We start from the raw sequence: 21169 nt of genomic DNA on the forward strand, positions 1-21169 counted from the left end.
ACGTTGCCATGCCCTTCCCTGTCTGGCTCTCCCGGGAATTCTCTTGCTTTGTCCACGTTTTCCCCCTGTGTATCTTGGTATTGGTATAGGCCTATGTCGACCACTGTCACTTGGCCGTACTCTATAGAATAACCGTCTGGCGAAAAGAATTTCTGCTGCTCAAGTAGACATTTTGATTCTATTTGTTTAAGAAAAAATATTGACGCAATTGAATGTGGCAATCTAGCCAATGTCATCTATTCCTGATTTTTCTTGATGTTATGTGAACTCTTGGTCTGAATTTTATAAAAAAATATTTTCACCTTGATTGGCACTCTTTTCCATTGCAACATTGAGCAGTCCCAGTCGCTCCTCTACACGGATTCTTGCCAATCAGTCCGGAAGAAGGGAACCACAATCACAACATTAGTTACGATACTACTACAACAGCTACTACTACCATTATTATTATTATTATCATCATCGGCATGCTCAACAACGTGTAGTACTACCACGACGACATTGCCAAGTATCATAAATTTTCCTCTTTCGCTCTCCCATTGTTCGCCACCATGCCAGCAGCACCAGCCATCAGCCAACCAGCCAAGCATCATCGTCGGCGGTCTCCCCAAAACGTCCCGGATATCAACAATAAGCTCTGCAGCAGCGCTAATATTCGGAGGAACGAGCAAACGACGACGAACCATTTCGGCACTATGCCGGCTTCCAGCCGTTCTTCCACCCCGCCCTTCCGCCGTTTCCATCCACCTTCCGATGAATGTCGTTGCTCATGTCCATCCATCCAGCATGTTTTTGTTTGTACACACGAACATGCCGGGGACTTGTATGCGCATGATTCTGCTGCGCCAACAGCCGCGGCAGGCCGTACGAAATTCGAACAAGTTGGAGCATAAACATAAAGGCCAAACAGCAGCAGCAGCAGCACGAAGAGAGTGACACGTCCTGTGTCGCTCACATACACAGCAGCTAATCGCCGTTCGTCTGTATGAGAGTCTGAATCTGTTCTGTCCTTCCGTTTCGGCGGTTGGAGCTCCCACAAAACAAGGTTTCGAACGGCTTCCTACGGGAGCCACAACAGGAAAAGAGCTAAAAAATAGAAGCAGAAAAAAAAATCCGGAAAAGTGAAGGATTTTTCCTTTCATTCATGCACGTTCACTCACGACGGGGACGCTGAGGCGCTCGGTATTTTCGATGCGTCCTTTCGAAGGACAGTGTGCTGTGTATATACTTTCTCCTCAATGTTGCACCTAATTGAATTGGATGATGGAGCTTGTTGAGCTGCCCGCTGCTTTCCTCCTACTGTATTCAGTGTTGTTATACATACCGTCGTCGACCGTTATTTTTAGGAATAATTGTATCACGTTATGGCGTGTAAAATCTGTTCGCTTTTTATGTTTGCAGTAAATCTTTATGGCACTGATTGTGTTCAAGTCAAGCTATTTACTAGGGTCATGAAAAATGTTAAACAAAATATTTTTTGATAGAATAGCTTTTTGAGCTCACCTAAAATACAATAAAAGTGACTAAATTCACTCGTCGGATAGCAAATGCTTATCCCCTATTTTCTAAACTAGCCTCTCGGAAACCGGGAGCATTTTGTTTTATTCCGAGAGTTTTTGTTTCAGAAAATCGCAACGACCCAGACCAGCAAACAATTCAACACTAGGAAGAAATCCAAGTCATAGTGCATGTGCATAGTGCACTCATGTAAAGAGTTTTTTAAACCTTGGAAAGGCTCTATGCAATCCCTATTACTTAAATGTCATACGCTTTTACACCATATTTACGAGAGATAAAAATTCCAATCGCAATAGAGAATGTATTAATATTTTGGGGGGGGGGGGAGGGGTTGAAATGAAACAAAGGAAACCAACATTAATACAAAATTATAGCACCTGCAAAAAATAATGTATGGGTGACTTTTACAAAATTTACTGAAATTTCATAAAAAAATACTGAAAAAAATAAAAACCATTTCTACACTGAGAAAAAAAGCATTTTAAAATCTAAAATTCGATTTTCTTCAGCACGTCCCCGAAATTGATGAAATTTGTATTGAAGGTAGATACAGTAATGACCCGATTTTGTCACCCCCATGATGAATTTAGGGGTGACAAAAACGGGGCAGTGACTAAATCGGGTATTTTTTCAATTTTTTATTTTTTTGCAGATAACTTAGAACGAACTACATATACTTCATTCTGATCACTTTTAGGACATGTCGCACTTCCTTCTACCTCTCTGTGGACATTTGTCACTTTTTCACAGCACTCCCAAAGGTATAAAAACACGCGTTTTTTAATTGCGCCGAAATGGTTGATTATACTGGTTAACCTATGTTCAGAGAAATTTCACAGCGTAAGAAGCTCTTTCTTATGGTATGAACGATTCTTTGATTAACCCCCCTAAAAGTAAGATAGAAAATTTATTTTTCAAGCAGTAAGAGATAGAGCAAAACAATGTTCTACAAAACTTTTGAGAAGATTATTATAAAGGACTTTGCCAAAGAAAGTAACCTTCTAGCTATTATAGTTGTGGAGATAAGAAACAACTTTTGTGGAAACTCCACGATAATCAACTTGTTGAACACAATTCTTTTCACAGTGTTTTAACACATTTGACATACTAAGCTTTTAATAAATCAAAAGCGTAACAAAATCGGGTAAAAAACGTGACAAAATCGGGTCAAAAACGTGACAAAATCGGGTTACCACTGTATTTATATGCCCTACAAGTGTGATGTATGGAAGAATTGTAGTCCATATAATTATCTATCTTCAAAAAATTTCATCAATTTCTGAGAAGCCCTGTTTTTATAAAATCGATTTTTAGTTTTTAAAATGCTTTTTTTTCTCAGTGTAAAAATTACTTTTTATTTTTTCCAATATTTTTTTATGAAAAATTCAGAAGATTTTCTAAAAGTCACCCATAGATCATTTTTTATAGGTCTTATAGTTTTCGAGTTATATTTTTTATAATAAAAAAGAGAAAAAAAATTAAGTCCTTTCCTAAAGTTACTCTAGACCAATTTCTGGAAAACTAAATGTGCAAAGATGTTTATTTACGGCTGTGAGATAACATAAGATTATATAGGGGTCATTCCCTCTCAACTGGTCTAACCCGTTGTAATCGACCACCTCCAATTTCAACCAAATTTGGAGTAATTGCTCATTCCAACACCAAATTCAAGTTTTCAAAGTTTTGTACGGATTGATCGATCCCCCTTGCAGTAACAAGCAGTGAAAAATGAGTTTTTCCGAAAATCTGATAAAAATAGAGAAGCGGAACTGCAAGGGGGATTGATCAATCCGTACAAAACTCTGAGAAATTAAATGTGAGGTGGAATAAGCAATTATACCAAATTTGATTGAAATCGGAGGTGGTCGATTACAACGGTTAAGGGGAAACCGAAAGTGGCTCAAAGATGGCTGGATTAATGGCTACCATTCGAAGCATGTATTGTTTTGCGCCTTAAAAATGCATCTGTATTGGCAAAGCACGCTTTCGCCACGTAATCAGTGCTTCCAGCGCTGTTATAATTTCCTAAAACTTGTAATTCAATTTATCGATCTGCTATGTATCAATAAATGCTCAGCAAAACATAATAGCTAATGGAAAATAAATTTAACTGAACATATCGATCATTACGTGTTCATAAAAGCGACCAATGTATAATTTGGAATTAGTTAATAGATATTTGGTTACGCACATATTTCGTTGAACTAGCGATTTCCGAAAAAGCAGCAACACAGTATCAAACTTTCGTCACATCAATGAGCTTTTAAAGAGCTTTCAACTTTCGCCGCATCGATGAGCTTAGAGTGAAGTAAATAAGCAAAACGGAAAGGCAGGAATCAAAAACGCAATCCGATGCAAGCGAATTAATTAAACATCCTAGTGATCCTGCGCATTATTCAGTTGCTGCTGTTAATTTTGATTGAATCGGAATGCCTTGATAAAGAAAACAAACCCTTTTTCGGGATGTTTGTAGTCAGTGCGGTTGGCTGCGAATCAGCTGTTTATGTTTGCAAGCTCCGCTATTTGACATATTTTACCAATACTAATGCAATATTCAAATAAACGTTTAGGTTTTTAACGAACACATGAGATGTACAGTACAGTGTTTGTCGCACTAACACAATAACGTGAGCCACTTTCGGTTCCGCCTTAAGATCATTCGAGAGGAAATGACCCCTATGTAAACTTAAAAAATCGATTTTTTCAAAAAACCGAATATTTTAAGACTTTTTCTAAATTAATCGTTTTGATCACTACTAACATCCTGTGAAGAGAAATCCGAGGTGCATGAAAGTTAAAATAAGTGGCTTCGGGCATAGCCTGAGGCATGCCAAAATCGAACCATGCCAAATTCGAAACTCCACTGTATCGCAGGAGAGACAAACCGCGAGAGGGAAAAAGTGGAAAATTAAGCAAGAGAAGGTCATTGAAGCAACGCTTATTAAATTGGTATAACGTTCCTCTTTATCGAACAAAGCTATAATGGAAGCCAATTATAACCGGATTCGAACCTACCTTTTCCCATAGGCCTTGAGAATCGCCGTTATTGGTGAACCTTTGAACCACAGCGGATTGGATACTATCAACACCTGTGTTTGATTACTTTCTTCTATCGTTCCCTCCCTCCATTGTAAAAACTATCGTCCTGACCTCATTATTAAGGCCAAGACAACAAAATACGAGTTTGATCTAATAGAGAATTGTGGCTTTAGTTTTCGAAAGGTCGCATAATCAACCCTTTTGCATGCATTATGCTACCTTTTGAAAACTAAAGCCACAATTATCTCTAACTTCTACTGTGCACAGCAAGTAGCCAGCAAGCAGTAGTTTTGAGGGTCTATAAATTCGACTGAAACCGCTTCGCTTCGGCCCACAGCATTAAAATGTACTAGTTTTTCTATGCTCTCGCGGATAAGCGAGACAACAAAGTTCCACTGCGTCAGATCCCCACAGTAGAGACCTAAAACTCCAATTATTCCGATTAGTAACATTATGCTTAATGTTACTTTTGATATGCCAAAGTTCCATGGCTTCCTTGCGTTATACCATTAAAGATTTGGGATGATCAAGCGACTACGCTCGATGGTTTGTTCGTACTGTCAGCTCCACCTCGAAGATTGGTGTGCAAGAAATCTTTGACGTAATTGCTTACCTCCTTGGCGGAAACGCAAAGTACCTGATCCCCTGCCAGTCGTTGCCATCCAGCGTCAAGTAGGTATTCCCTTAATAATCCATTAAATATTACGACGTCATGTTTTGCTGAAAAGATATTTTTCTCCAACACCTTCAACCGTTCCTTCTGGGTGATTGCCTGCTGTGCTCAGACGCGGTCGGCCTCGATTGACGCTTCTGCGTAAAAATGCCCATTTTAGCCAAGTACTTCATCACTGTGGCTGATTGCTTCGATCTCCCAGGCCAAGGCGCGGAAGAACGATGAGGCCTTCTTGCTCTCGGTCTTCCTCTTTTAGCTTCTGCTGCTATTTAGGCCGCGCAGCACCGTCGAGTGACCAGAATCAAACTTCCGTTCCTCGCTCTGGTCTTTCCCCTGCAACCAGCAGCAACCATTTATTTCTTCACCATTTTGGAAAAAAGCTGGTTTACATGTCGCGATAGCGTTCCCAATTATTCGTAGTTGTACGGCCAAACTAGATAGACTAATACTTACTTTACCAGCCCAGAACCGGGGTGGCTCTTGCCGTATCAAGAAGAAGAAGAAGAAGAAGAAAAAGAATGTGAACGGATTTCACTGCATAGTCGTCCAGCATCCTTGCGACGTAGTGGGCCCATCGTAGTCCCCCAACTTTCGCCAGGTATATGATGGGAATCTCCAAGGAGTGCCTGCAACTCACTCGTGGTTCATACGCCTACATAACCCTATCCTCCTTGCCTCTGTTTTTAGTCTGGCGTAGATTGCCTCCGCCGCCCGAAAGTTTCTAGTAATGATTTCGAGGTCGTCCGCAAAGGCTAGAAGTTGACTATTTTTGACAATTTTTGCTAGAAATTGAGGATTTGTCGGAGATCCGATTTTGATTCGTAATAGCCCCCCTGATCCCTGATACTACCCTAAGAATTCTCTTGTTATTGGGGATAGACGACGCAACAAAATCTGAAAGAGTACCTTGAGCGTTGTCCAGCGTAATGGCGCGGTAGTTACAATAATCTAGCCAGTCGTCCTTCTAGATAGGCATTTTAATTATTATTCAGCACGGAGTCCTCCTACATTTTGATACTAAAACGGAATTAATCTAGTTCATTCTATACTGCTTTCGAAATGTTATAGGAGAAGAAATAGTGCTGGAAAGAGTGTTTCAACTGCAGACTCCGGCCATCTGGAAGCAGGCTTAATTTTACCTGGAATTAAGTTTCATTTTGCTCTATCCTGTGTAAAATGCGTTGTGGAGAAAACCAGCACTTGGTGTTTGGTATCAAATGATTAAACAAACTCAAACTGAGATTTTCTATTCTCTTAGCGCAAGGGATTACAAGGACCTATTACTGCTGCAGAAGGAAATAAAAAGAAGCTTCGTAAATAGCTCGTTTTCGTAGAGAACATCGCAACCGAAATCTGAGAATTTGACCGCTTGAAAACATAATCGATTTTATATATTTTTCAAAGCAGGCCCTAGTGGCCTGCACAGGAGTCGACACAGGACACAGGAGTCGTTTCTACAACTGGGTTCATGTTTGCTAGTTGTCTCTAGCTCTGCAGTCCACGTATAATCCGCAAGTCGACTTCCATCTCGTTGATCAATCTTGTCCACGGCACTTTTCTTTAATTTGTTCTCGTCGACTCACTGTACAGAACTAAGTAGAAAAGAAAAAATAATGCAAAATATGTATCCCAGTGCGCCACTAACTGACGAGTTGTTTGACTCGCGAGTGGGCTAGACAGAAAGACGATATGAGGCTGTGCGTTCGCGAATGTGTAGGTAGCAAAATGTCTGCACACAGCAACGGTGGCTGTTTGTTTTACGCTTGCATGAGTGGCATAAGCGTTGAATGCTATACTTTTCATACTCGCTCTTGTAAGAGTAGGCATCGTTGGCTTCTCTTTCGATTTGCAACATTGTTTTCATTGTGCTTTCGTTCAACATTTTTACGAAGTGCCGCTGCCGGTCGGTAGAGTTTTTCGGTATGGACAGAACAGATGGTTCTCCTAGCAGCTCGTGCGAGCCATGGTTTGTTCGTCTTCTCCTTAGTCCAATTCTTGGCGATGATGATGACGGTGGACGAAGGACAATGGACATAGAACTATGGACGATAGAAAAGGTTGACCATGAACAATGGACGACCAACAATAGACAATAAACGATGGACATTAGACGTAGACGGTGGACGAAACAAAGGCCGATGGGCGATGGATAAAAGACGATGGACAATGAACGACGGACGGTGGATGACTGATAGTGGACGATAGATAATGTGCAATAGACAATGGACGATGCACAGTAGCTGATGGAAAACGAACGATAATAATCGATAGGCACAGAGTGACTGACGATGGACAATGGTGAAGGACGGTGTTTAATAATAAACGACATTGATTGGTGGACGGGGACGATGCACAATATACCTTAAGCGATGTATGGCGTTTGATGGACAATGGACGGTGACTGATGGACAGTAAATGATAGACGGTGGACTATGGGCAATGAACGATGGACGTTGTATGATGGACTTTGGATAATCGGAAATGAACGACGGACAATGCATAATGAACGGTAGATGATGAACCATGGACTACAGATGTTTGGGCGGACCCACTAGCAGAGACACTTACGCGCATTTTGGTTTTATGAGAATCTTCTTTAAACATTAGGATTCCTTTATGTTATAATCAATGTTATTGCATCAGCGTTAACCCATGTGATAGCTTGTTCAGTAAAAGGGCGCGACGCAGGAGTATCACACAGGCCCTTAGGACTCCGGTTGGTTAGAAACTTGGTATGGCCAGAGCTATGTTGGATTCTTTCTGTCGATATTCAATGGACGATAGAGAATGAACGGCGGTCAGGATACGGTGTTGAAAGACGATGGACAATGAACGGAGGATTGTGGACGGTGAAAAATATACATTGGACAATGAACAATGAACCATGGAAAATGGGCTACAAACGATGGATGATGGACGACGGGTGATATACGATGGACTAGAAATTTTCGACGTAAAACGAGAGGACGTTAACTCAAATTTCAGACATAAAAAAATGGACATAAAGAGACATCACGTAAAATGAATGGACGTGAAAAGATATTCTAGTGTGCATTAATCCACTCTTGATAAACTGCAACGATAATCGAATTATAATAAATTTATTAATATTTCATTGCGAATCTTCGAATTTGCAAAATACCTCGTTAGGATGCGAACATTTCATTTCAACTTAACATTAAGAAATAAAATTTCAGCAATGTTTGTTAAAATTTGGACGTCTTTTTCCAGAATAGCACATTCTTTGGAACGATTTTTTCTCCTATTCTCTTAGGAAAGCTGCAAACAATACCTGTACAGTTTGCAACTGCTTTGCCTAGTTACCCTGTGTCATGTAACAGACTGGTTGGTTCTCCGTTCCGCTGCTCTTGAAAATGAGAAATATATAGAAATAGAAAGAAGTGCGACGACTGTTCTGAACAACGGTGCAGTGCAGTTGCAACGCATTTGCGTCACTAAGAGTGTGCAGTCCTCCAGGAAGCGTACATTACCGAAACAAAAGAAAAAGAAATTCATAGGCAAAAGGAGGAAAGAACATTCAGATAGTGCAAAAAAAAATCGCATTAAAATATGAATAAGTTGTGACGTTGAATAAAACTTATTTTAATTCACCGTCGTGTGAGGAAGTACATTAGCAAATACAAACCATCATTTTTCCACCAAGTGGAAACGGTATGAAATTCTAAAGGCAAGTATTTTTGTTTGAGGATCCTCGTCGGATGAGCACCAGAAAATCTTTTTTTTTCACTTTTTTTCTGTTCTTGTGAAAATATGCAATCGGCCTATGGGTATACCTACGAATGATGCACAGCGCAATTTTTCGTTGAAAAGAATCTGTCTTCTTGTGCTTCTGCAGAAAAAAATAAGCACCCTCGCGCGCTCGCTTGCTTCTTATGCATGAAAGAAGGGTGTGTGTAATGTTGTAGCAAAACAAGTATCCCCACCGCCGAGCTAGGACCGCTTTACCGGTTTGATTACTGTCATTAACGCGAAATCATGACCATCCTCTCGTTGCTTGTGCTTTGCGGGAAGGAGGAGAAATATATTTCCTCCCTCTACCTCCCATCAAGCCGTGGTGGTGGGCGTTGGGTGGCACTTGCGACACTAGTTGCTTGTCGCGCGGCTATCACTTCCTGAAACAGAAGGAAAAAGATCGTAACAGTAAAAACGAAGCAAAAAACACCGGCTGCCGGGAACGCAGAGCACGCGCCCGAATCCGTTGCGGCCAGAGTGGGGGAAATGGGGTCGTTGCCATCAGCGAAGGGGGGTGGAGGGCGGAACTGCAGAAAGTGGTGAAAGGGAAATTGGAGGAACATTTGCGCGCCTGCTGCTGCAGCGAATGTTTGCGCATAATCATACCGTTTCCTGCTTCTTCTTCTCGCTGCTGCACACATAGTGGTGTTAGTTTTCGGAAATGAGGCTCCATAAAAGGGCTTTCCATGCATGTGGCCTTTGTGGAAATCGGCGGCTCGGCCGGCATGGGACACTTTCCCTCGTCTCCGGTCGGTGAAGTGCCCTTTTGCAACTGGCGTCAGCAGCCCGATGATGACGTAGATCCCTCTCGAGGATGCTTGAATGAGGTTGAGAAGGTGAAATTTTAGACGTGTTCTCTATCATGGGACGATTCGAGGCGTAAAATGCAGGGATGAGGAGGATGAGAACGCCGAGGCAAGAATCAAGTGCCATGAATATAATTCCTGAAAAGAGGATTTTCAACTGATTCCCGCAAGAAAGTTAGCAGTGTACCTGTCTATTGAGAAAGCACTCTTCAATGTTCTCAATCCATGTTAATGTGGCTTCTGACGCCTTAAATAATTTGTACTCAAGCAAACGGTCACAAAAGGAAAGTTGCATCATTTAGAAGTTTTCTAATTGTTTCCAATGCCCATGAGATTGGCTGGACTATAAAACTTGCTTTTATGTTTATTATTACATGGTCAGCTTGGGCCGACACTCCATCGCCAAATGATAGCAATATTCGTAAATTTTTATCGCTTCTGAAACTATCGAAACTCTGCTGACTGACCCTCCGTACTCGGAGCAAGCAGCAGCAGCAGTATGGACGGACGGGGCAGAACACAAGCGGAAAATCGACGGGGAAAGGCCATGAGCCAAGCGGGGTCGATATCGTGCCAGCAGTGATTCGTTACCAAAATAATAACAATGTGCTAATATCGTTTGTGGTATGTTGCGCGTTGTTGCCGTTGAAGTGTATTGAAGCAAAATACAAATTACAACACAAAACACAACCCGCGTCCATCGTCTCGTTGCGAGGTCCGAAAACGACGCGACCGTGCGACTGAGAAGCGCCTGCGCTGATCGTCAATAGAGAGAAAGAGAGCATGAAACCCAGAACTAGAGATAGAGGAGAGAGTGGACACGCGCACCACGGAATCCTCCACAGCGGATGATTGTTGCCGGTTGTCGCGGTCCCTGGGAACCACCATCCGCTGTTTGCCACCGACGGCTCCGCGATTATTATGGGCCATGTGACTTGTGACCGGCCTGCGAGTGTGCGTGTGTGGAAAATGCGACCGGTACGGGCTGTTTTTGTTTCTCAATCCAAACATCAGCATGCACACGCCTGTGTGTGCCCGATTTCGATGGTTCTTTCAACGGAAAACCGGCTTTACTGCTGAGCGTGTGTATGGGCAAAGCGTCACCAGCTCCGACAGTTGTGTTGTGTAGATTTCGTGTTTGCGTAAATGATGCACGCTAAATCGGTCCATCGTCGTCGGTGGTATGTTGTGCTGGGGCTGAAGGTGGGTGTTGTACCATTTGAGTTGTTTCACGTTAAAAATAAACAATTCGAACTTTTAAGATCTACAAAAACAAACGGTTGGTTCTTTGCTTTTAAATTTTACAGCAGAGAAATAAAATCAGACTGATGGTGAAATCAGTGAAATTAGAGAGAGATCGTAGCTAAACTGATGGGCAAATTATCGTGATTACTTCTGAAATTTTCAGAGCTGTAAGTAAACAACCTAAAAACTTAGATAGTTTAAGTCTGGAATCTATTTTTCGTAATTCCTAATTTTTCTGATTCTAATTAATTTTCCTATTTTTCGCTTCTTTTTCAGAATTCTGGTAGGTCACCTGATGAGATGTATCCGGTTCTTTTGACGACAACTAAGAAATGCAAGTAATATAGACACTCATAACACTCATAATGAAAAGCTTCAAACTCACAAATTACTAAATTTGGTCTGGGTAGCAAATTGTTTTGCTAATAATTTCAGTGCTTTTTTTAACATTAAACAATATAACTTTTGAAAATCTCTTTTTTCAGAATGACAAGACGCAAGAAAACGGCATTTGAGATAAAAAGCTTTTATGTAATCCGGATGTCAACAAAATTTCAAAAATTACCCACAATGAGTCGAACCGGCTAAAAGTATTTGCACTCATCAAAAGTTTAAAGAAAAACAATGCATCTCATGAACTTAATACTGACATTACTCCCGTGTCAAATAAGAATGACTTAGTCATTCTTTCTAACCAGGATAACTTGATGGAAAGAATAGGAGAACCTATTAACTGAATTCGACAACGCGAATGTATCGGCAAAAACGGGCCTCGAAATAACGGAGGTAGCAGCTTTGCAGACTGCCACCATTTCTGAAGTATACGAGAATGATTTCACTCCTTTTACTCAGGGGAACCTATTAACTGAATCCGACAATACGAATGTATCGAAAAAATAAGCCTCGAAATAACTGAGGTGGCAATATTGCAGGCTGCCATAACTTCCGAAATATACGAGTGATTTCTTCACTCTTTTTACTCAGGAGAACCTATTAACTGAATCCGACAATACGAATGTATCGGAAAGAATAGACCTCGAAATAACTGATGTGACAGCATTGCAGGCAGCCGGATGATTTCTGCACTCCTTTTACTCGGGAGAACCTATTAATTTAGAATGAATTGTAATTTAATCGGGCATGATCATCTATCACTAAGATATAAAGTGAGCCGCAAAATATCCGGATTCTAGAACACTGTCAATCTCGCAAACATAACCATGAATACTTACAGGCACCAACTGGATGTTACTATCTCGTTCATTTTGCTTATTGACATCACAACCCTGTGGATTCTTTTAATTTCAACAAATTAATCAGCCACTATTTTGCTCGCTATTGGAAGTTGATGTCTCGTTGGTAAAGCCTGTACCTGTAAAAAGTGAAATACTCAAAAATGATCACCAAAAATTAATTTTTCATATCAGATTTTCTTCAAACTCGGAATAAACCACACTGAAGTCATTTTTAACGCGATATTTTTTTCGTAAATTTTAAAACTTACGTTGATTTCGGAGTTAACGTGGTTTATTCTACGCGTTAGTTATCACGTGAATTTCAGGATTTGCTCAGTTTCATGCCGGGATATTCGAACTTTACGCTGTTTTTATGGACGCTGAATCCGTTTTTACTCTACTTCATTGCTTTATAAAGTTTACTCTTCATGATATTGATAATAGATTGACCACAGCTTGTCCTTGTCACCACTCCTAAGGTTTGGCAACGACAACCTGACTATTTGTTTAAAATCAGCTTATTATCCAACAGCTTGGTTGTTTACTAAGTCTAGCCTTTATGAAGGTCTTAAACTTTTTAATCAGGCAAAATTCCGATGTGTTCAGTGGGTTTATTGTTATCTCTGTACCAGTCAGTCACCGGCCGCACGTAGTGGCAGAGTGCCAAATCTAGCCAAAACTGCATCTTTGTCTCGGCGGGACCACAGAGAGGGCAGCATGCACTTCTGGAGACAGGGATGGCACAATCACTTTGACTCAATTCACGTTCATTTGACAGTACTGTCTCAGCCAAGCAGAATTTGAATAAGTTACATATGGAACGATTGAAGAACTAGTTATTATCTGCAACTTTTCTTAATAAAGCTGGGTTGTATCTAGTGTATTTACGGTGCTACAATGCTAGTAGCACATTAACAGCTAATTGAACGTTCACCTAGCTACTAATAAGCTACTAGCCTTGTCGCATTGTAACTACAAAAGATACATAAAAACTAGTTCTCAAATATCCCATATATCAACTTTTACTTGCCTGAGACGGTACTATCAAATGAACGTGAATCAAGTGAATCAGTGCTGGTGGCAGCTGGGTCCGTAGATGCTCTCTAGAAAATAGGTCCTTACTGGCAGTACATGCCGGGAATCAATGGAGTATCGTAAAACGGATTTCAAGGATGATTCTGAAGCCTTAGGTCAATACCTAAATAGTTACGCAGCAGTTTTTAGAAATTCGAAAGATTACTAAGATGGCAGCAATTTTTTCAAAAGAAACGTGTTTTATTTATCAAAAACGCCAGTTGAGTGCTCATAAAAAATAAAACTTGAGATATCAAAAACAAAAAGTCGTCGTATGTTCGAATCTCGGCTAGGCGGCGCTGCTAGATAGAGTCAGTAGGAGTTTTGCACTAGCCTGTTTGTTCTGTACTCTAATACCCGGCTGCGAAGCCTGTCGATAAAGAAGGGTCAAGTCTTAGAAAGATCGTTTCATCCCACGGCTTTGCTTTGCTTTTTTGGTGTGCGGAGAGCGCTCTCGGTGCACCACCCAATGTGAACTGGGAGTGCGCCGTAAATATTTAAGATAGAGCAATACTTAGTTCAGCAATCTTATGGATTAAAACTGACTATAAATGCCCTATACATAACACTTTCGAATTTTGCTCGGTTGAGGTGTTACAGTTAAATAAGCAAAATAGGTGCACTGAGTGCAGGATAGCCCTGTTGAAGATACCTGCCGCCTTTGCGGATATGACATTGGAACATCTAGCAATTCACACTGCGAATAAGGCGTGTTAATACAACGCACATTAAGAGTTAACATTGGAGCCTTTGCCTATTTGGATTGAAAGTCCGAATAAAGCAGTTAACTCCATAAAAAGTTCTGTCCCTAATTGGGAAGATTGTGAATACTGAGTAGTGACTACCACTCGAACCGAGATGATATGACAGACAGTGCACATAGATTAAGGATGGAGCTTCAGCATACCACAATAGATCTAAATCCTGGTCGCAGTGGATTCGTCTCCTATAAACAAAACAAAGCACGTCCTTGTTGTAATGGTAGCTGGCACCAAACACTGGTTTTCTTGCCTCAGGGACAGTTTGAATTTTTTCGCAAGCTTGTCGCTGAAAACAAACTTGAATCTGATAGGAACCTTGCCGCAGGAGCAGAAGACTTGCAAAGTTTGATGCGATGTGATTGAAAGCTGCCTACGTCTAAGTTCTACTGTCAAGCGAAACACATCTATCACGTTTCGTCAGCACCTGGTCATCTGTCCAGTGTTTGTTGTTTGAGGCTTGTCTATTTGCTCGGTAACACGTAGCCTTCATAGCCAGTACAGCGAGCGGCCAGTATCATTCAGTTTCCTTTGTTATTCTTGAGAGCTTAGTTTACCAGTCCAATCTAGCCGACCTCTGATTTGGTTGTTCTTCAGTCTACTAATCTCCCGTATGATACCATTTAATTTGAAAAGTACTAACTTTGAGTAGACTTAGACGTACAAATAAAATGCTTCAAATTAGTGTTAACCGTTTTCAAAAAAAAATCGGCCGGTTTCCCAACCATTCCATCGCATGGTAGGTAGCGTTAGTAATGGTAACAATCTTGCATGTTGCAACCTGCGTCACATTACTGGAAGTTACAACGTGTTCTACACCGTGTAGCTGTGAAACCTCTACAACAAGCGAAGTTTGTCCTTGTTTGCTGGCGAGAACGGCGGGCAGTGTTTTTACCGAGGACGCGCGCATGTGTCACTTGCGAACAAAGAAATGCTTTTCCGATGCGTCAACCGTATCGTACCACCGTCTACGTCTACCAAGGGCCAAGTTCTGTTCAGCAGCAAATCCAAGTTTGAGTTTCAAGGCGAGTTGTGGGAACCCATTTGCTAGCATGTTCTTTAGGACTGCAAACTGGATCAGGCTTTGCTGCAGCGAATAGAGTGCGCTATGACTCAGGGTGTTGTTTTGGACGTCTGCCTTTGATTCCATAATAATTGAATAGCAGAACACGTAGGTACCGATGTTTCGAAACTGAAACCGAACACAGCGATACACAATACAGTTAAAACAGGCAAACGCTCTGTCTGTACGTATTCAATAGTGATGAAGACTGCCAGTGAGAGAAAGAAAACTGAGAGGCAAAACTGGTTTTGATTTGCTGGATAACGAAACAAATTACACACGTAAATTTTGTGTTTCATTTCCTCTGAAACCTGTCGGTATGGGCAGAATCTTTTCGGATTGCTTCTATGTTAAATGATTTCATGTTCAATACACGCTGAGAGAAAAAGCCATTGATATTGACAATATCTTGTGGTTCGTTGTTTCCAAGACAAACCAAAAACTAGCCATAAATGGTTTTATGCACCACAAAGGAAACTCTGTGACATTGGCATTTTCCGGGAAATATTCTACGTCAGCAGCCATCAGTCCGTGGTGTGCAGCCTCCATTATCGCAAGCCCGACCCCGTTAGAGTGGATGGAGAACTTCTCCACATCCAACCAAACCAACCCATATCGGGCCATATTTATATGCATGCATGTAGGAGTAAACAATAATCCGCTGCATGCTGTTGGCTGATAAGCCGCACAATCGCGACCACACTCACACATATACAGTCTCATCATGGTGGAAATTGTACACCGACCAGCATGAGTGCAACGACGATCGTATGACACGGCGACTTTACACATTCTCCATCGGTGACCTTGCCATTCAAAAGTTGGAAAACTTACCTTTTACTCGCTCCGTTGCGCTCTCTTTCTTCACGTTTGTTTGTAGTTTAGTTTAGTTGTGTACGTGTGAGCGCTACTCTCTCACTCTCTGGCGAGCTCGAGCGAGTCAGCGAGTGAGAATTTCCACGCTCACTAGTGCGTCATTGTTTGTTTTTCTTTCACCTTATATTGTATGAGTTCTGGCGTTCGGCGGTTTACGCTTGGATTGAGTGTTTTTTGCGGTCGATGAAAAAAATACTAGTGCAATATTTTTCGCCCTAACTGCGTCTGCTAATATGTCTGCGAAATAATTGTTGTTAAGGTCTTTTTGCTTTGTTCAAGGTACGTTTCTGTTTTTGTTTGTTTCGCCCTTGCTCGGTCCGATGTCTGCGAATTAGTATTATACAGTTTGTTTTCTCTGTTTAACGTCCGTTTCAGTTTTTGTTCGTTCCTTTCCAATCATGTCGGTTGAATGAAATAGGACGCATAAGTAGTAAATTTCGATCCTCAGTTCTTCAACGATATTTTCTGAGATGAAGCGATGATATTCATGAAACTTCACGTAGATTTTGTGGCATTAGCATGCGTTTTGTCTGTATCATGGGGTTTGTGCAGCTTAAGCCCTCCATTACAACTTAGTTACGATGACTGCCAAGTGACGCGACTAGCTGCAATAAGCTAGAGCGAGAGACAGACAGTCAGTGTATAAAATCATCAAACTTGGGTTGAATGAAGGCGTGTAATCAAAGGAAAATGTAAGATATATTTGCGTACTCGATCGGCTCTTCTCTATCTATACTCTATTTTCAGAGCACCATGTGTGCACGCAAAGAGACAATAAGGTCATTCGTTCCGGTGAGAGAGTGATTTGCACGCAAGACGAGCGCTCCTCGCATTGTGTGGTACACGTGCGTGCTTGCGTGTGTGAGTAGTAGGAGTAAATTATTGCGGCATTTGCGTTACTGTAATTTACGTTCATGAAAATGTTGGTATATATTTTGTACGCACAGCACAACAGAAGAAGAAAATAGTAAGAACATTAATTTGATTCCTTCAGGAAACGACTCTTAGCCTTCGTTTTAAGCTGCATATAAGTCTACCTAGAGTCGTGAATGTTCATTTTCTTCTATTAGTCGAACGATTTTCTAATGTAAACAACAGTTTGCTGTCAAAGGGCTTGCGGAAAGTTTTAACACTTTATTTTCCACGAAAAGCTAAAAATATGCTACAGTACTTAAAATTTAAAACATTTAACTGCTTTAGGTCGAGTTTTATATTTAGCCAAATCGGCGTAATGAACAAGCACGGTAGAAAAAAAATAAAACCACGAAGCTCGACCGTGTCATGTGTTCGCTTTGTATGTAGTTGAAGCGTAAACACAGTGTTCTACTCTCACGTGCGCGGATGCGCTCTCAGAGCACATTCCGGCTCTCGGCAAGTTTCTCTGCCAAAGATGCCACTCAAACATGCTCAGGATTTTGTATTTGCATGTATAACTACATTGCCCACCGGGGAGAGTATTGCAATCATTTTTTTCAGCAGCTGTCGATGGAAAAATATTCCAATTTTTTTTAGATTGCATTGATTAAATTTTCTAGAATCACTCGAAACAATTAAGAAAGTAAACAGGACAGCTATCAAAACGTTGTCAAATGTTTACGCTTGCAAACATACATTTGCTCTTTTTTCCCTGTTCAATTATTGTCATTCTTTTTTAACTGTGCCTCGAATGGCATACATACAACCATATATGTTTCCTGTTCGAGGGTGCTGTTTCCCCTTGATATTTATGGGAACCATTCCCATCGTCTAGCCTGTAGCTGACGGATGCCCGTCCCGTATTGAGAAGTACCTGAAAAGAACGCTTCGGAAATACGTGGATAGATTTTAGTTAGTCGAATGTTGCTCAATCCCTCAGAAGGAGCAGTGAATCAAGCTCGAAAAAATCAAATTACTTTCTCCTATCAATGAGTCAAAGCTGGCAAGGTGTGTGTGTATGTGACCAGAATTAGCTTTTTTTCTGTTAAAATGCGTCGTTCACAATATCAATTTTTCTTTTTTGCAGATTTGTGAACTCCTGTGAAACATGCTGTCCGGTTTGGATACCTTACTGCAGGCGGCTCAATTTCTCGAGCAGCAGGAACAGCAACATCAGCTCCCGCATAGATTGAGCAGCGATGTCACGATCATACCGACCAACAGCTGCAACAGTAGTGTACATAATAATAACAATACAAATAATAGCAATAGTACCATTAGCTTTATACCAACTAACAACAGTACCAGTATAAGTGAGAGTCGATTTCTGCCGCCGATCGGCAAGATCAGCAACGGTACGGTCATCCTGACCGCAGCTGGTATCGGTCAGCAGAATGGGGCAACGACGACTAGTGGCGCCTCGCCGGATCGTATTATTGCGCCACTGAACGGTGCGAGCGGCGGAATCGCTGGAACTGGAACTATTACAACCCCGGCCGTCGTAACCGGGCTGGTACCGCAGGGTACGACCGCCTATCTGACCACCGCCAGTTCCCAGCACTCGGTGACGCTGTCTTCGCTGTCGTCGTCTTCGCCGCGCCATCCGAGTTCCGGTGCGGCCATCGTTTCGCTGGTGAGCGGTTCCCGCAAACGAACCATCAGCAACGCCAGCAGCCACAGCAGCTCCGGAGGATACGGCAAAGGTAAGTCCTGGAGGAAATCCTATGCTATTTTGGGTGGTGATCGAATGAATAATTTCTCCAGTTCAAAAGTTTTATTTTTAGTGATAACCCGTTTTTTTTTTTTGTTACCAGCTTACTGGTAACATTGCGGTCAAGTATGATAAATGGGATTCTGTACCGGTGTTAGTTTCCGCTACAATTGCGCAGAATTCTCTCTTTCAACACAAACAAACAAAATTGTGTCTCTCCGCGCGGGGAAAAAGCGAACCGGTTTTTTCGTCTGTTACCTGAAAGCAAACCAAAACAATTTATTTTGGCACGTGTTGGATCATATACATACACGCTTTGCCATTTAATTTTATTCCCCTCAAAAGGAGGTGCAGCTGTTACGGTAGTGGTGGTGGTGGCCGTAAAAACACGATAGAATCTCTCTGGTTGTGTGTATGAGAGTCTGTGTGTGTATGTGAACGGAAACTTTCCCAGTTGGGTGAAAAGCTTAACTGTGTATATGTATTTGGTCCACTATGTTGACTCCTCTCAGAAGAAAGGTTTTGATTTCAATGTAGAAAAAATGAGCTTTCAATGAAAGTTTGCATTAATATACTGTTTATACTCTTTGGCATCATTTCAAAAATTGAACAGATCTACAGATCTCCTATTCTACACTAATTACTAGTTAAACTGTTTTCATATTATTCAGTGCAGTAGACTTAACCCGATTAGAGGCGTAATTCTGTTAGCGAGAGAAGCATTCAAACACCGTTAGGTAGATTAGTGCGTTCATCTTTCACCTTTCGGTAGTAAAATAAATGATGCATATCATAGAATGAATCATATGGTCATAATAAGACGGATGATCTGTTTGATTGACTCAATCGAACGACTTCGTAATGTTGTTTTTGGGCCAAATGGTATAAATTTGTCATCTTGTCAAACTTTGAAATATGTGTTGGTAGTAAAACGGTATCGAAATTGTATTCGAATTGCCTGCTTTTTATATTATTTCCACTTAAGTCTTAAAAATTGGTTTGTAAGCCAATGTTTGTCCTGATTGAATTTTTATATTCATTTATATATTCACACTAGATGCGTGAAAAAAACTTGAATAGTTGTTTTGTTTAGCTTGCTGGCATTTTTCGGGTAATTTTCATGAGATATCATGAATATGAAAAACTTTATTAACGAACGATAGCTACTAACGATTAACATAACAATATAAAAATTGTTTTCTGCATTCGTCACTGTGCTGTCGTGAAGAGAGACTCAAACTGACAGAACAATATTATGTACTTTGGTTTCTTTCCGTTAAACGTCAGCTTCCAACCTAAACAAGCATTGGCTTGGTGCTACTTTACGACAGAATCCGGACTTCTGCTTTTTTGTTCGAAAGGCTTCGCAGTCTGCTGTTAACAGGGAATTTATTTATTCATTTACTTTTTAATGGGGCCCGGTTAATTCAACCGGTGGTTGGTTTGTCCCAAATTACCAGGGAATTAAAATATCATTGTTCATACGCAGAAACAACCGACAAAGCCAAAGAGCGATAAACCGATTATTCTCTGCCTATAAAACAAACATACGTAGCAACCATAATGTAATAATAGGACAAACACATGTTGCCTCGCACCACTGAGCAGGACAATTTTCGGTGAGAATATATTTTGATACAGTCGCTCTCACAAGCGCTTGGTTTGGTGTTACAGGTATAAAAATAAAATATGTGTTTGTCGCAAGTCGGCTGGCTAAAGACAATACTTTATCAGCAACTTAAACAAAAGGGACAAATAGCAAAAAAAAACTTAAGAAAAAGACTAGCTTGCTTTGACCTAAAGTCTGGCGCACAATGCTTACCACTGGTAAGGTACCAACGTTACCTTGGTTACCGCTGCCAACACAATGTGACATGATTAGGTTGCTTTTGTTGCGTATTATACGTAGGGTTTATTTCTAATTCCCGTCGTAGTAAGTAAAGCCATTGTAATTTTCATCATTTGTTGGATGGATTTAATGAATACTCCAAAAGTTCTTGTGCTGATTTGACTAAAACACACTTGCCTTCCGATCCGTGTACTTTGAAATCACTGAAAAGCGATTATTAAAGCATATTATTGAAATTACGCAACTGACTTTATTTCTCAAATTCAACGTACCGTTTTAAAACCCATCCATCAAAATTTTTCATCGTCCGAACTAAAAATTACAACAATGTTTACGAAGCTAACGCGCCTGTATTTGTGTAGGACGGCATGACAAATGTTATTCTGTAAAATTTCTGCAGGTCTGGCAAGTTTTCCTGGCTGCAGAATAACGACAATGCCTTGCGTGAGTTATTTTCATTTATGAATGACAAAAATTAAAACGATTAGTCGACATTTTCTTTTTCGTCGCACGAAAAATCGTAAGAAATTTGGCTGGCAGGATTTCTTTAATGATAAAAAGCATTTAAATAGATCTCAGCTCACTTTGATTGATCGCGTATGATAGACAACAAACTAAAATATTAGAGAATAACTAGTTTTGCATTGTGTGTCA

At 40.8% G+C, this 21169-nt stretch overlaps 1 protein-coding gene and 1 long non-coding RNA gene across 3 annotated transcripts in view; both read left to right on the plus strand.

Moving 5' to 3' along the window:
* Positions 1–11372, plus strand: part of LOC128743199 (uncharacterized) — a 73119-nt gene extending 61747 nt beyond the window's left edge. Inside the window, exon 3 of the long non-coding RNA XR_008412289.1 lies at positions 11311–11372. This is a non-coding gene — a long non-coding RNA (uncharacterized LOC128743199). The remainder of the gene's footprint in view (positions 1–11310) is intronic.
* Positions 11373–14713: 3341 nt separating this feature from the next.
* The window catches only part of LOC128740685 (mucin-5AC-like), a 76971-nt gene continuing 70515 nt past the window's right edge, over positions 14714–21169 (plus strand). The window contains exons 1-2 of one of the 2 annotated variants that reach the window (XM_053836248.1): positions 14714–14840; positions 18043–18658. In XM_053836248.1, the coding sequence (XP_053692223.1) occupies positions 18064–18658 (595 nt within the window). In that variant the 5' untranslated portion in view covers positions 14714–14840; positions 18043–18063. Of the gene's footprint in view, positions 14841–17877; positions 17964–18042; positions 18659–21169 lie in introns of those variants that run through there. The other variant, XM_053836249.1, reaches the window with a different exon arrangement.

Source organism: Sabethes cyaneus, chromosome 3 (genome assembly GCF_943734655.1).
Source record: "Sabethes cyaneus chromosome 3, idSabCyanKW18_F2, whole genome shotgun sequence".
Lineage (NCBI taxonomy): Eukaryota > Metazoa > Arthropoda > Insecta > Diptera > Culicidae > Sabethes > Sabethes cyaneus.